Source organism: Juglans regia, chromosome 5 (assembly GCF_001411555.2).
Source record: "Juglans regia cultivar Chandler chromosome 5, Walnut 2.0, whole genome shotgun sequence".
In the NCBI taxonomy this organism is placed as follows: domain Eukaryota; kingdom Viridiplantae; phylum Streptophyta; class Magnoliopsida; order Fagales; family Juglandaceae; genus Juglans; species Juglans regia.
The window spans coordinates 5,643,879-5,660,494 of record NC_049905.1 but is presented as its reverse complement, the minus strand read 5'-3'; the positions used below and the strand labels follow the sequence as shown (position 1 = coordinate 5,660,494).

At 35.5% G+C, this 16,616-nt stretch overlaps 2 protein-coding genes and 1 long non-coding RNA gene across 3 annotated transcripts; 2 read left to right on the top strand and 1 right to left on the bottom strand.

Annotated features, from left to right (window-relative positions):
* Positions 1 to 1,887: 1,887 nt before the first annotated feature.
* LOC109002413 lies at positions 1,888 to 4,512 on the top strand. The gene is made up of 2 exons (XR_001998004.2): positions 1,888 to 2,140; positions 4,207 to 4,512. It is a non-coding gene; the product is annotated as an uncharacterized LOC109002413 (long non-coding RNA).
* Positions 4,513 to 5,531: 1,019 nt separating this feature from the next.
* Positions 5,532 to 7,385, top strand: LOC109002410 (methylesterase 17-like). Its single transcript, XM_018980146.2, has 4 exons — positions 5,532 to 5,877; positions 5,986 to 6,126; positions 6,602 to 6,730; positions 6,835 to 7,385. Exons 1-4 carry the CDS (start codon positions 5,641 to 5,643, stop codon positions 7,123 to 7,125), a joined length of 798 nt encoding a protein of 265 aa, XP_018835691.2. The 5' UTR covers positions 5,532 to 5,640; the 3' UTR covers positions 7,126 to 7,385.
* Positions 7,386 to 7,592: 207 nt separating this feature from the next.
* Positions 7,593 to 11,973, bottom strand: LOC109002409 (eukaryotic translation initiation factor 2 subunit beta-like). Its single transcript, XM_018980145.2, has 10 exons — positions 11,812 to 11,973; positions 11,555 to 11,604; positions 11,134 to 11,242; positions 10,963 to 11,018; positions 10,793 to 10,847; positions 10,547 to 10,638; positions 9,368 to 9,513; positions 8,684 to 8,826; positions 8,258 to 8,343; positions 7,593 to 7,930 (listed from the first exon to the last, which is right to left on the bottom strand). The coding sequence occupies exons 2-10, from the start codon at positions 11,597 to 11,599 to the stop codon at positions 7,853 to 7,855; spliced, it is 810 nt and encodes a 269-aa protein (XP_018835690.1). The 5' UTR covers positions 11,600 to 11,604; positions 11,812 to 11,973; the 3' UTR covers positions 7,593 to 7,852.
* Positions 11,974 to 16,616: the final 4,643 nt, after the last annotated feature.

Genomic DNA, 16,616 nt, shown 5'->3' with positions numbered 1-16,616 from the left:
AATTTGCAATATTGTCTCGACTGATTATTTTATGGGCTTTTTAGGGGAAAAAAGAAGTATATATTATGGGCAATCCAATAATAATAATGTTATTTTATAATGCAATAATTACTAAGTAAACTATAAATTCTTATAAAATTTTATAAGATTCTAAGAGAATAATTATAAATCATAACAATGACCTTCATTTTATTTAGAAAAATATCACATATCATTAGGGTAGGGTTGTGCGGCGGGACATTGCCACTCAGCTCACCCAATTCGGCCCCCGCATAGTTGGGATGAGACCGCATCCACAGACGGGGGGATAGGACTTGGGCTGGGCCTAAGTCAACCTGGGAATTACCCCGTTTGCCCGGCCCAGTTTACTATATAATTTTAAAACACAAATTTTCTTTAATAAAACGTCGTAACTTCCCAAAACGTCATTTTTTATTAGGTTTTGTTTTAAAATATCCCCACCCTTGCGCCGATCTCGGTCTCTTTCTCTTAGTGGCATGGTAACGAGCCTAGCGGCTGCCATGGGTGAATAACCTTGGGGCCAAATCTCTCCCCTGTTAGTTGAATGGGGGCACCTACCCCATGTGGGATGAGGTTGGTGCCCGAGAATAGCGAGCGAGACGAGAGTGCAGGCACCACTCTTACATATCATAACGAGTAATTCTACATACAATTGTGAAGTGCGTAATTGCCGCGTAATCGTTTTGAAAAAGAGTGAAATTTACTATTAAAAAATTAATTTTTTTCATGTGAATCTCATATTTTATTCATTTTTTTCAAAACGATTACGCGACGGTTACGCAATTCACGGTTGTAAGTATTTTTTCTCCAAAACTGCTAGGTACAACCGGCACGTACAAACATGGGGTAACCGGCTAGCTTACGTGGAAGTGAAAAAACTAAAAAAGTAAAATTGAACTTAAAAAGCAAAGAAAGAAAAAAATGAGAAGCCAAAAAGCTGAGTTTTTCTTCTTCAAGCGCTAGCAAACCAGAGCAAGAGGGTATTCCCCCACATAGCAGCTTTTTCTTAAGGCCTACGTGAGAGTGGATCAAAATGGGCCTTTCTTTTCTTCTTTGATAGCTGGTCATTGGACGATTCATCATATTTCTCTCATCTCTTAACAACAGCATAAAGTGAGGCATTTGGGCGGATTTGGCTCAAGATGGAACAGGAGAATGGTTGAGGGAGCTGCCTATCAAAACAAATGAACTTGGTACGTTGAAGCATTTCTCCACCAAGAAAAAAAAAAATCATCCTTTAGATTTCATCATTAACATATTTTTTTTCAAACCCATTTCTTAATTTTTTTTTTTCCAAACCCATATCTAGATTTTTGCCAAACCCATTTCCTAGGTTTTTCTTGAACTCATTTTTAACGTATTTCTATTGTTTTTTTTTTTATCTTTCCAGATAAATCACTGTTCGTTGATGATGGCCGGCTGTGAGTGCTCCCAAACCCAAAATGGTTGCTGCAAAACAGAGTTGTATCATATATTTTTGGAAAAATCCACTCCAGTCAGTCATATAATGCAAGCAAAAAATTTGTAAAAAATACCCATTAGAATCAAAATGCACTGACTGTGTAGAAGACGAAAACTGGGTTGTGGCTTCGTGGGGCGGTAACTTCGTGGAGAAGACGATGGAGCTTTGTGGGGATGTAGAAGATGAAGACGAAGACAATGAAAATAGTAATTTTCGTGAGGATGGGGGCAAAATGGCAAAGGTGGCCACCAGAGCCCCTTCTGTCTTCGAGGGAATAGAAACGGTGTCGTTGTACTTGCCACGTCAGATGCGATGCCGCAGGGTTCCCAGGGCGGTTGCAACTAGCATTTTTCTTTTTTCTCTTATTCAAATATTTATCTTTTATTTTTGTTTCCGGTAAAAGCGCAGTTCTTTGTCGTATATATATATATAGAGAGAGAGAGAGAGAGAGAGAGAGAGAGAGAGAGAGAGAGGTGTTAAAAATAAGGGTTTGAGTTCGATTGAGAAAATTCTGAAACAATGGCTGGTGGAATCGCATCGAGATCGGGAGGCATCTTGAAGTTTCTTAACCCTAAACCTCGGCTCCAGCCTACCGATATCCAGTCTGCCGCCTTGTGGGGTGTTGCCGGCGTCACCTCTGCTCTTTGGCTTGTCCAGGTTCCGTATATTACCCCCTCTTCCTCCCTTTCTTTTACTTTTCTAATTTTGGCCTTCTGTATATCTTCTCTCCCACGATTATTGTTTCCAGGCCATGAAACAAAAATATTCATCGAGGTCTGGTGATCTTGTTTAGTTCAAGATTGCGCCGATTTTACACCTTCCTTAGATTTCTATGTTATTGGATGCGATTGGTAATTTGAATCGAACCAACAAAAGAATATCGGTACTTTTTTTTTATAGACTTCTATTCGTATTCTCGATTTCATTTCTTGTTTCTGGGTTTTTAGACGTTCAGTCTTTCAGGTATGATATTCTTCATTAATGCCATTCTTTGAATAATTTTAATGCTTCTATTTCAATTGGACGAACTACTTTATGAAAAATCAGCGCCAAATTTAAAATCTTAATTATTACATATAGGTTTATAAGAGATATTAGTTTAATTAATGAGCTTGTTAAAGTCGTTTTCTTTCTTTAGATGGTGATGTTATAAGTGTGTTGGGATGCTATGGTGCTGCTTGTGATTGTGTAGAAATGGAAGTGTGATTTAGGGTTGGAATGTAAAATGAATGAATATGTAAGAAGAATGGAGAAAATGGAATGGATAACTGCGGACACTAGTGTCACGCAGGGTCTTGTTCGAGGCAGACCCTTCCTCCAGAAAATTAGTTCACACAAAGATTCGCGATAGTACTGCCCTTGCTCCCCGTTCCCCTATTACACCCACTAACTTGGAATATTCTTACATGTGTAAAACAATTACTGGAAGGAGCATAACAGAATTCAGAGTATTCTAGAACTAAAATGCAATACAAAACGACAACGTAAAAGACTTAAGGAATTAGACTAAACGACAGCGTTGCGAGCTGCATCCCAAATGGCTGCGTTGCTTGCACCTCTTCTGGAATGGAAACGGCATCGTTGCAAGATGCCTTATTACCTTGTAACCCAAACACTTCTGCACTTCGATCCTTGTCTTCGAAAGAGTTTGTGAACCTAGCTTCCATGCCCTTCAGCTCGTAACCCTAGCATGGGACTGATATTTGAATTAGAGCTTGAGAGTTATGGATCTTATACTTAACTGCTTTTGAATAAATATTATACGATGGGGTAACTGGTCTTTTTACAATTTTTCTCCTCAAATCAGTGCTTAGAAAAGTGTCTTTGTATTTTTGCATGATTAAGGTCTCGTTTGTTTTTAGAGATGAGATGAGATGAGATGAGATTAAAATTAAAAAATTGAATAAAATATTGTTAGAGTATATTTTTTAATATTATTTTTATTTTGAGATTTGAAAAAGTTGAATTGTTTATTTTATTTTATATTGAAAGTTGAGAAAGTTGTAATGATTAGATGAGATGAAATGAGATGAGATGAGATGAGATGTTTTCCCAAAACAAATGAGGCCTAAATGATTCTCACAGGCATCGTTTAGATCGGGGTACAGCTTCTTTTTTTTTTGCAGATAAGATGAAAGTTGAATAAAATACTGTTATAATATTATTTTTTTAATATTATTTTTGTTTTGAGATTTGAAAATTTTGAATTGTTTATTTTATTTTATGTGAGAATTTGAAAAAGTTGTAATGATTGGATTAGTTGAGAAGTGTTGTGAAAACAAATGAGGCCGTCAATATTAGCACTGTGTCACCATGGTTTACTTCTACATTTTTTTAATGTTAGACCTTAGTGACATGCATTTGGCAATTCTAGCCTAATGATTTTCATACATACATATATACATAAAAATGTATGTAAGAGAAACTTGGAAGCGCTGGGGTAACTACAAGTCAGTTAAGAGAGAAATTAGCTGGATCTTGTTCCTCTTATTTCTTAATCCATGTGCGAGGACACTAATGGTAATCTTATCCTATTCTTGTGAGATCATACCTAATCTTTATTTTCCTCTTATCAACTCATATCTGCATTGTATCCTCTACAGTTCATATATGCATTGGATAATTTTTACCTTAGTTCTCTTGTTAGTTTATAATCGCATTTTCTTTTCAGTGGGCTTAATTTGATCGTACTTTGTTTTAATTTCATCCCAAATATGTAACAGCCGTTCAACTGGTTGAAGAAGACATTTCTGGAGAAACCTGAGGCTGAAGGGCAGTGATTTTGGTGCAGAATCTTACTGGAACTTTGTATGGTAATTCTTCTGAGTTAGGCGAGTGAACGGGGTAGATTCCGTATGAATAATGTTTTAGTTTCTGTTGCTTGTTTGTAGCTTTCTCTGGGGGGCTGCAGCACGGTAACTTGTTTATGACGATTTTCTTTCACATAATTTGATGAAGTTCTGTTGACAGACATGTATGAGCTGGGCCATTATCTTTCACATCTCAATGCTTTGGTGGTCTTTATTATTTGTTGACTTCTTTTTGTTGTGAAACCCAAGTCTGAATTGGATAGTTGAGTTCAGGCAATCCCTTGTTTACCATTCAACATTTTTTTTCTTTATTTTCTTTGGTCGAGACCATAGCACATTTTTCCAACTCAACATCAATTCATTCAGAACAAACTTAAGGCTGAAGATTTTTGACTCGGGCCCTCACTCCCAACCGTTCCTTTGTAGAACTGCATAATTGTTGACCGAGAAATCATGAGAGTCTGGCTCCGAATTTATCAATATGTACTACCCATCTACTTTCTGGTAAAACATCACAGCTGTTTCCACCAGAGCCATGGAAGAAATCAAAATCAGCTGGCTTGCTACGATGACCCCAACCTAATCAGGAGTAGAGGGCAGTTCCAACTCAATCAAGACCACCTGTTCCTTATTTTTTTTTTAAGTAGTTCTGATTCTCACAAGGACAATAGGGGTGAATTGGATAAGGTTTGAATGAAACAGGGATTTTTCACGTAGAGAAAATTATAAAAGCAAAGCGTGGGGAAGGGGGGACGGTGTTCATCGGAATTTCACTTCTTGCCAAAAGAACTAGTCATTTGCTAAGTTGGTAGAAATTGGGGGAGATGATCTGAATAAACCTGGATTCCAATATTCAAAGAAATCAGTGTACCAATGCCACATGTTACTCGGCTATAAATAATTTAGAGTCATGAATACTATTGTATAAAAAGAGCAAGGAGGACAAATTCACACGACTTCATATCATACTCTAAGATTTATTTTACAATAAAAGTAATTTTACGATTTTACGTATCATATTAAATCACGTTAGTTTGTAAATTTATTATTATAGAATTTTTTTGTAACTAAAACATTTCTTACCATGCAATTCTATTTTCATAATGAGTCAAACCACAATTGGTGTGACACACTACCAACCTTGTTGGGTCCATACAGATCTTATCAGTACATAGAGAGAGAGAGAACTATAAGAAGAAAGACGACAAGATGAAAACGTGAATCCAATTCAGTCTCCAATTGGATGGTGTAAAGCCTTGTTTGACACCACGGACGAGCTCTTGCAATTAATAATTTAATACCTTACATTCACTTATCGTAGGAGAAAGAAAAAGAAATCCGAAAAAGATGAGCGAAAAAGCACCCAATCGGGGGCTGCACTTCGTTCTAGTGCACGGCCTAGGCCATGGAGCCTGGTGCTGGTACAAGGTCCGGTCTCTCATGGAGACATCGGGCAACCGGGTTACTTGCCTCGATCTTAAAGGTGCCGGTATTCATCCTTCTCATGCCAATACTGTTCTCACTCTGCACGACTATGATCAGCCGCTTGCTGATTTTTTATCCAAATTGCCCCAAGATGAAAAGGTACGTACATAGATAGATACACTCCTGATTTTGCAAATGAACAGTCTCTTCTTTATATCTATATATATATTCATTTAATTGGGGGGGATGTTTGTTTATTGCCTGCAGGTGATTTTGGTGGGACATAGTTCAGGAGGTTTGAGCCTGACGGACGCAATTCACAGGTTCGCTCCCAAAATTCATATGGCCATCTACGTCGCAGCCTGCATGTTACAGCATGGTCTCTCTACGGATCAAGATATCAAAGATGTGACTTTTCTTTCTTCTTCTTCTTCTTCTTTATCTTTTATGTTGTTATTCCCTATGTAGAAGTTCCTCGTGCTTCCCCCGGTAGACATGCATATATTTGAGACATGGCGACAGGTATATATGAAGCAGGCTAGGGAGCATATGGCTAGATTTCCAACTCTTTGCCCTCTAGTCTTGGTTGTTCTTGCAAGCTAGAAAGACTTGACGACAATTAGCATGCCACAAACAGAGGGTTTTATTGAAAAAAAAAAAAAGAACTAAAAATTCAATGAGAGAGATGATAAAATTCATAACTCGAGGACCCAAAAAATGTGTAAAAACCTTTTAGTACTTAACCCTAATTTCTAGATATTGAAGAATTGGATACAATATTAAGATGGGTTAATATAGATACGCAAGCTTCATATTCATAGTTATCTTTTAATTAGTGGTAATGATGTTCATATTCCATGCATGCATGCACATAAATTTGCAGGGTCGTCCAGATTTACCAAATTATGTTTATGAGAAAGAATACAAGTTAGGCACCAATCAGCCTCCGACTGGTATCATAATGAAGGAGCAATTTCAACGCCAATTTATGTATAATCTGAGCCCTAAAGAGGTGAGCAGTAATTAATTTTCCTGTTTGGCTATTTCTAAGGTCTCTCGGTACATTCTCCCCCAACACTCTTACCTCATAAGTAACAATATGACCTCCATGATCAGGACGCCATCTTAGCATCAATGCTGCTGCGGCCGGGACCAATGCGAGCAGTAGGAGAAGCTCGTTTTGCAGGTGGACCAGATGTTGATAGAGTGCCGCGCGTATACATCAAGACAATGCAGGATCGACTTCTGAAGCCAGAGCAACAAGATGCCATGATCAAAAGATGGCCTCCATCCAAAGTCTTCGCTTTGGAGAGTGATCACAGCCCCTTTTTCTCCACTCCCTCGGAGCTCGTTGCCTGTCTAGTTGAAGCAACAGCTTCCATCAAATGCACTTTGGATTGTGTTTAGCATAATTTCGTAATCAAAAGATAATCAAGCATCATTCAAAACGACTTGTTCCTTGTCATTCCCCAAAAGTATTTCCAAAATACCCCGCCAATCTGCATGGAATGGAAAACCAACCCATTTTCTCCCAAGTTCTCAAACCAAAGGAATTCTTTTTTCTTTCTTTTTCTTTTTGGCAGAAGATGATCCCTTCAGGCCACAAATACATATCTTATTTGAACTTCGCCACATCCCGTTTGGAGAGGTTTGGATTCAAAGATGAGTTGAGATGATTTGTAAATAGTAGAATAAAAGTTAAATTATTTATTATATATTATGTGAAAATTTAAAAAAGTTATTTTAAAATTTGAAAAAATTAAATTGTTTATTATATTTTGTGTGAAAATTTGAAAAAGTTGTAATGATGAGATGTGTTGAGGTGAGTTTTGAATCCAAACCTCTTTACAATGAAAAAGTTGTGCTCAACCATCAACCATGAACTATTCTTTACAATGAAATGAAGTACGAATGTGAGAGAGAGAGAGTTACCATGTGAAAGGGTTGAAGTCCTCATGAGGTAACTTATATCACCAAACAGTAAAATAACTCATCTTCCCGTCCCAATTCCCATACAAAAAGATACAATTATTGACTACAACTTAAAATAAAGATTAGTGAACACAAAACTCAACACCCTGGCTCACTAGCCACTCAACAAAGTCACCAACTAGAAAAAGGGCAACCGATCAGATCATGCCCCTGCTGTCCTACGGCCAACACGAGCAACAAAACCAGCTTTAATGGGAGCAACAGATCGTCCAGAACCACACTGCAAAGAAAGAAATAAAAATATCAATAACATCACGGCAACGGATATGGACCCTTTAAAGGATTTCTCCAGTGGCCAATAAGACAGGATAATTGAATAAGGATAGTCCATGTTCAATCATGTATAAGACAATCTGAGAATGTAGGCATATATTCAGATAATCACAGGCCGCCTCACGAGTACTTTGCAGTATAATAATTAATAATTAAAAATAAGATTCTCATTCACTCCTAGAGAATATCAGTATAATAATTTTTATTTTATTTTTATTTTTTTTTTGGGGGGGAGGGGAGAGAGAGAGAGAGAGACAATTGTATAAGTAGTTACCTTCTCGCATCGAAGAAAGAAGAGACGATTTTCCTTTGAAAGTATAGTGTCTGGACTTTTGCACCCAAGGCATATAACATACTCATCTGAAAAGAGATTGGCATCAACAAGAATTCAAAACGCTATAAAATATAAAAACAACAGATATTGGTTAGGTAGCATAAACTAAAAGGATGGCATCTACTGACACAGACAGCTCCTTCCCCTTGGCAAGACAAGATGAGTGTGTGTGTTCTGTTTTAATTTGTGTGTATTGAGTGATGGTGTGGATATATGAAGGACAGACTGTTAAATCATATTTTTTAGACTCATTGCAGTCCATTAACATACCAACTTAGCAAGGCAGCAAGAGTAACAGTTTCCAGTTTCTACCAACAGTTACACCAACTGTTTATAACGGAGAAAAAAACTACAAGAGATGCTTACTGATATATCGACGCAGGATTCCTTCGAAATTCTTGGGAGCAAATCTTCCCTTCACAACTAGTCTTTGCTGCCCATCTAGTGATCCACTTGTCCCCAGTTCAGCCAGCAAAAAAGCCATCACGTGGTCTGGCTGCCGATGCATTCTTTTTTATTTTTTGAAGGAAGACAAAAAGCCAAAGAGTTAAAAGTCAAAGATTTTAAACAAAACGCATTGGGAGTTCTAAAGAAAATCTTTGTATAGATACAAATCAAAATCTAGTAAGGCAATTATTCGCACTGGAAAAATGAAAAATATTATAGAAGAGTCAAAGCCAACAATCTCCCCATGCAGCATATTATTAGAGCAAGGTTAAGATGTGTCTGAGGACAGCATATACTGTGTTCTTGGCACAGTAAATAATAAAAAAATATTTCTAAAAAAAATATTTTTCCAGAATGTGGCCTTTATACACACCACATACACAAACATAAATATTAATGGGAAAAAAAGAAGAAGAAGATTGTCAGGAAAATACACAAGGTAAAAATGTAAATGCCATTAACAATAAACATATCCTTTTTTTATGAGTAACAAGAAGCATATCTGTAAATTCAACAAAATGCAGAAAATATGTAACCACAAATTATTGAGTTCCTAAAATAGGGAGGAATAATTAATACTTAGAGAAAAAGGAAATCACATACGTCTTGCAGAGATCCATGAAATTCACAAAAACAGTTTTCTTTGTGCCCTCACGAAGAACTTGGGGAGGCCTCATAACAGTCCTACGCCTGTCTCCTGCCAGCTCAGGATTATTCTCCCGAAGAATGTTAAACACCCTACCAAGAAGCTGAACACATTCAGAGAAAAAATCGTTCAGTAATGACACGTGATAATATATGAACATGGACTCAACATCGTCTGAAAAATACTGAAGAGAAAAATTATCCCATTATAAATAAGCAGAGATGAATTATAGATTTGCGAACAGCCTGCTAAATAGACCCCCTCATCTTCCGATAGACTAATATGACAAAGGTTATGATAATTTAGATCATACTAGGGGGAGGTTTGGATAGTTAGTTGAGATGAAAGTTGAAAGTTGAATAAAATATTGTTAAAATATTATTTTTTAATATTATTATTGTTTTGGAATTTGAAAAAGTTGAATTGTTTATTATATTTTGTGGGGGAATGGGAAAGTTGTAATGATTAGATGAGATGAGTTGGGGGGACTTTTGTATCCAAACCAGGCCTAAGTATGCAGCCATGACAAAACTAGTTGTCATAAAAAATGTAAGCACCTGCATTCAGGGAAATTATTGTAAGATCCAAAACTGGTGAGGCCTTGCCATTATGGGAGAGCAGAAAATTCCGCGTGGAAGAATGAAAAGAATAGCAGTAAGAGAGTTTTGGCCCCAAGAAGATAAGTTTCAAGCAACAGCAGACAGAATCCAAGTGACGGCAACCAAAAGACACAAGCAAGCTACTTTGGCAAAATGCAAGAACATGCCACAACAGAACTTAGGCACTAACAAGTTACACCAGTACCAATGACATGAGTGGGATCTAAATTATTCATAAACAAATGTCAAGTTCATTCTGATGTGCCACCAAAAAAACCTATAAAGATACTGAGCTCCCTTATACTTTCTTTCTAGGTAACACAAGCTAAACACTTTGACATAAAACCCAGCAATAAACCTAAAAAAAAAAAAACAGGAATGATTCATAGTCGTCTCGCGAGAACACATGCTCCTATAAGAGGCATCTATAAACTTAATAAATAAAAAATACACTGATGAATAAATGTAAAACTCAGAAACTTATAAGGACATGCACTTCAAACGAAAGCTCGTGTAACATCAAAATAAAAAATATACCTCCTCATATTCATAATCACGATCACTTCCTTCCCAAGGATAACGTGGCTGTAGCACAGTTCCTTCTCCTTCTTCATCCTCACCAGCATGATCTAGAAGGGAAAGGAAATAAAATATATATAGTTCTAATACATTTTTTGATAAGAAATATATATATTAGAACTATATATATAGTTCTAATAAAATATATATAGTTTTAATACATTAGCATAATATTATTCAAAGATTGCAAATGCAAAAAATTACCGTCCACATCTTCTCCTGCATCTCCACTCTCATCATTGAACGAACTGGTTTCAACCTACAATCAGACCAAGACTCGAGATTTACTTTGTGACAACATGTAAAACACACCCACACGTATATATTCACCCAAACGGATACATAGGTTCAATGTAGATATCATGAACACTTACAGCCTTCTTCTTTTTCTTTTTCAAACCAGAGAAAGTACTTTCGAGCCCATCAGAAACTGCAAGCGAGGAAAAGATTAAGCCTCTAGATAGGTTATGCACATAACGGCATACTTTACCTATATTAAACTAAGGAACAGCACAGAAAAAACAGGATTCATTCAATTTAGATACCTGACAAGTTTTCTGTCTGCTCAGCCAAATTCTCAACAGAATCATCAGCAGGATCCTGAATTATGACCTTCTTCTTCTTCTTCTTTTTAGAAGGATCAAACGGGGTAATCTGCAATACATGGATTCATTCAAGGAAAAAAATAAAACTCCAAACTGTAGTCATGGAGAAACAACTTAGCAGTGAAGTAATTCGCGTCAGTAAACTACCAATCAAACCCGGGACTATTTTCTTAGGTGGGTTGTAACAGGCAGACAATCTTGGGGGTTTCTCCAACATGTCAATAAATGCCACAAGAGGGTTGCCTAAATAAAGTTTATAAAATATGCCTAGGTACATCTAAATCAGTTAAACAGGTTTGTTTCACCAATAGTATTGTTCAGCGTGTTAGCAGATTAGTTCGAAAGAAATTCAATAACTTACATCCGCCACTTCCTCCTTCACATCATTGGGAAAATCGTCTGCCATGATTGCTACAAAGCAAGTAAAACTAAATTAGCGGATTAGACACCAAGTTCAAAAAAAAAAAACAAAAACACAAGAGGGCACAATCCCGGGATTCCACATACTACGAAAGAGAACCCAAAATCGTTCCTATGTTGAAAATATCACCAATATCACACACAGAAAAACACCTAATAATTAGAAGAAAAAAAAAAAAGGTTGTCGTGAGAGGAAACCTTAAGAGAGAAAAGGCAGCGTGGGAGAGAGTTTCCTGCACTCGAACGGAAAACGAACACACTTTTGGCTGAAACTGTTGTAAGTGCTGTTCAGAGCAAATCGCGCTGCTCGTCTGCGTTACTATCTGCAAGAAATCACGATGCCCTTAAAAGACCTCGCGATCCTTCGCTATTTATTCCTCAAAACCTGTTTCCGGCTTGTTCTCGGAAAACATCTACTCCGTTCAGCCTAGGCCCACATTTTCGGAATCTGAATTTAGACATTGGGCTCAAACCCATTTTTTGAAACCCAAATTTTCCCGGGCTTCCCATATGGGTTTTGGATCTGATAATTGGGCTTTCTTACTTGATACTGTGTTGGGCAGCCCAGACTAGTCTTATTTTATACTACACCTCGTTGTATTCATATCTTATTATGTGATGTCACGTCTATCAGCCCCATTACCCTTGAATTAGCTAAATGCAGTACTGCAACTGGTTGGCTATGTAATGGAATAAGGGCATGCACTATAAGAAAACTGCTTATTTGTGGTCAGTTAATTCTAGCGAAATGATTATTTACAGTTAAAATAAATCTATTTTGATCACAAATAATCTTTTCGTCGCAATTAAACAATCACAAAAACTCATTTTTCTTATAGTCGCAGCAGCCGAAGGGGCACCAATTTGCATCTGAAAAGCGGTACGGTCTGACCCTCCGAAGATAAGTAAGCGAAAGCTAATGTAATGCTATTTTTATATATATGTACGCAGGCTAGGCCTTTTCTTTCATATCAAGAAAGCCGCAGAGGTTGCTATGGTCGTCTTTGATTGGATGGAGACAGATGTACATAGAAAGTGTGCAGTGAGGGGTCTTTATAGGTAGCCAGTCTTTACTTGACTCCGCCAAACAATGCCCAAAGACTCCATGCCTTTCTTGGTTGGACCAACCCAATCGGAGATTTCCTTCTTCCTGAATTAGGAGAGCAAGAACAAGTCCCTCTATAGGAGGGCTTGTAAGGGAAAAGCCCTTTACTAAGAAAATATATAGGACTTTTATCGCTTGTTCGTCAAGCTTTCGATCCAGTAGCGCATTCAATTGCCGCCTAATCTCCCAACATGCAGAAGAACCGAGAATGGATGATAGATAATCGGATGTGAATGAAATGAAGGCATAGCTAGGTTTCAGCATTTCCATTTAGTACAGCATGAGTGAACTCTCTTTGTTTTGGTTTCTGTATTTTTTTTCATTAACTGAAGAGGAACTAATGATATGTAAATAGCATTGATGTTAGGTTAACCAATTAAGGTTGTACAGCTCAGCTCATGCATGTCCAGGATTTACGCAACTGCATGTGTTTCTGCTTGTATCTTCAAGATCATCATAGACAGTTTTTGAGTCTCAAAGTTGAAGTGGGAACTCCTTTTAGCTGTATTCATGATTATCGCCATTAATTTCCTGGAATGAAAGGGTCAAGGACTGCGGCCTCCTCCTAGGTAGACTCTTCCTTGAAATGAGCACTTGTTGTTTTGTGACATAAAAGTCAAGAGATAGTTTCGGCCGTCCTTCCAACCCGTAGTGGTGATCAGAAAAATAAAATGTACAAAAATTGATGAATAAAATGTCGTACAGACTCGTTTTTTGCACAGAACAAACTTGGAATATTGAGATCGAATTTTAAAGTAGTTCCTTCAGGTTTAAGCGGGATTGACGCACTGAGATTATCAAAACAAGTGGAACTTTGCTCCCATGCATGCACCTTTTGATTATTTCCATGACGTACAACAAATATATATATATATATATATATTTATATATATGGGATGGTTCTAGGAAACTTCGTTAGGGATCGATCTCTTCATTTCTTCACTTGTTTCCATGCCAGTTTTATGATCGACAGCTTTCACCCACCCAGTTTTGGCTGCATTCTCGTACCGTGGTCATTATTAATTTGGGAATTAATGTCTCCTTTTTCTCACGTTACAATACAGTGAGCGAGATAGCTCCATCGTCGTAAGTCATGAGACATATAGAATCCACTGAGAAAGATATTTCCAGGAAAGGACAAGAGATTTTCTACACAGAAGTTCCTTTTAATTTGTGCGAAGAATTTTTCATGAGCAGCTAGGACGACGATGCACAGTATATTTAATTTAAAACTTGAAAAAAAAAAATCTTTGAGTTGAATTAAAATGATTTTAATAATTTAAGAATAAGATATTTAAATATTAAAAAAATCTAAATCTAAACCGAGTTTAGTTAAAAGAACCAAACTCACCCAGCTTATATATGAAAATGAAAGCTCGTATATATTGTACGGTAAAAAATATTTACTCTTTTCAGTTGTGAAAGTTTGAAGAGAAAAAATACCAAATTTTATCAAATAAAGTGCAGTTGAATAGTAAGATGAAATGAGATGAGATAGTTTTAAATAAGAATTAAAAATTAAATAAAATATTATTAGAATATTATTATTATTTTAATATTAAAAAAATTAAATTATTTATTATATTTTATGTAAAAATTTAAAAAAATTATAATGATGAGATGAGATAAAATATTTTTATTATTTAAATAAGTTGAGATGAATTAAATTTTTTATATGAATAATAATAAATTAAAATGATAAAATAAGTTTTATAAAACTTACCTAATGAGCTTTACCTAAAACACTGAATCTGGAAAAATATATAATAAAAACCTTTTTAGTGCAAAAATCCAACATGACGTCTCTCAAAATAGTTGCTTGGATTCGAAGTTTTTGGGCCAAATAATTATCTTAAAAGTATACATGAAAATAAAAATAAAAAAAGCCAAAATAATAATATCCATACATATTCTGGTTCAGCTGTTGTCATCAGCTAGCTCAGCTGCATATACATCACTAAAGTCGATGCATCGCAGAAAACACGGCCGTGGGGCTCACCCACCAATATCCAAGCATTTACTCAACTTGCAATATTCGAGTAATTCGAGTTCATCAATTCGACTGTAAAATCAATCGATTTCATGTTTGGCTTCGTAAAAAAAAATTAACCAACTTGGTCTTTCGTTTCCTTTTTTATGTTTTATATAATATGTTTGAAAAGTCCTCCAACTATAAAGAAATTATAAAATGATATGATTTTATATGATATTTTAAATTAATTTATTATAGAAATTATAAATTTATAATTTAATATACAATATAAAAATACGTTAATTTGTATATTTATTTTTATAAAAGTTATTTGTAATTAAAGTTTTTTTTTTTATATATTTACATTGCATTTATCGTGATGGCTCCACGCTATGCCCGCTTCTTGTATTCTTACTTTTAATTTTAATTTTAATTTCTTCATTGCATGGATGCCCACCATATATGCATGCAGCTAGGGCCACCACCCTCTCCTGCCATGGCCGACGCCGTCAAGTCTTGCCACTCTTTTCAGGAACACAGTAGGGTTGCAAGATCTGCTGTTGGGATCCATGGTTTCATATATATAATGTGTGTTTGTAATATATATGTATAGCTTTTGAAGATTATGATCATCAGCCTGCCAGTGCGCGCTCTTTCATGTAGGGTTTTGAATTATACATTCCGTACAACAAATTAGTTTAAAGTTTGTTCTTGTTTATATAATATTTTATTTTCTCGTTTTGTATGAGAGGATTCTAATTAGGTATATAGATAGATATATAAGAGAACCCCACTTGGTTACGCTAGACATACAATCAACTCATGCCCTAGCTCATGCAAGCATATAGTGCAATTTAACAAAGAATTTTGAAAATTTCTAATAAGTTATTATACGAACTCACGCGAGGACCATCAATAGAAAAAAGATAAACACATAAAATTTATCGTATAAAATTTATTATTATCTGTGTGAAGTTTTAGAACACCATTACATATTGTAAAATTTACTTTATAAGGTCTCGTTTGTATTCGTAACTTATTTCAACCCACCTCAACTCATTTCATCTCATCATTACAACTTTCTCAAATTCACATACAAAATATAATAAATAATTCAATTTTTTTATATTTCAAAATAATTTTTCTAAATTTTCACACAAAATATAATAAATAATTTAACTTTTATTTTACTATTCACAAACTATTTCAACTTATCTCTTAATCCAAACTACTCCTAAATATGTGTGTAATAGTGTTTTTTGCATCAACTAGCATGTTTTTTTTTTTTAAATGAAAAATAGGGCATGTGCAGAATAAATGAAAAAAAAAAACAAAAAACAAAAACAAAGAAAACAAAAAGTAGTGCGTTCCACCTCTTATAATGGTTAATTTTGGTTTGGCTTTGGATTCTTGGATTAGTGGGAAGACTTTTTTTCTTGTGCCTTGAACACAAAATATTTAGTCAATCTGTCACAACACATGTGCTGCAATGATTGGCTTTCCTTCTCGATCTGATCCTCTGAAAATACAAACAAATTGCTAATAGTTACAGGGAAGTCATTAATATGGCATATATTTGAGTCCAGAGTTTGGTGGTATAAATAGAAAATTTGAGTTTGAAATCCTCTATTTTTTTAAAATAAAAAATAAAATAAAAATGCACATATTTGCTTACGATCTTTCTCTTATGCTTCCATAGTACGTGCAAATTAGAATCTCTTCTCTAATTTTAAAAGACTTTGAGAGTCTTAACTCTAACGTATAATATGATTATTTATATTGTAATTATATAAGTTATTTATAAAAATTCGAAATATTATGAATGTGTAGTGTTGGTCTGCATTTTCTAAGCCTTACGCTTTGTTTGGTTATTAGATCTAGCTTAATTCATCTCAACTCATCATGATTATAACTTTTTTAAATTTT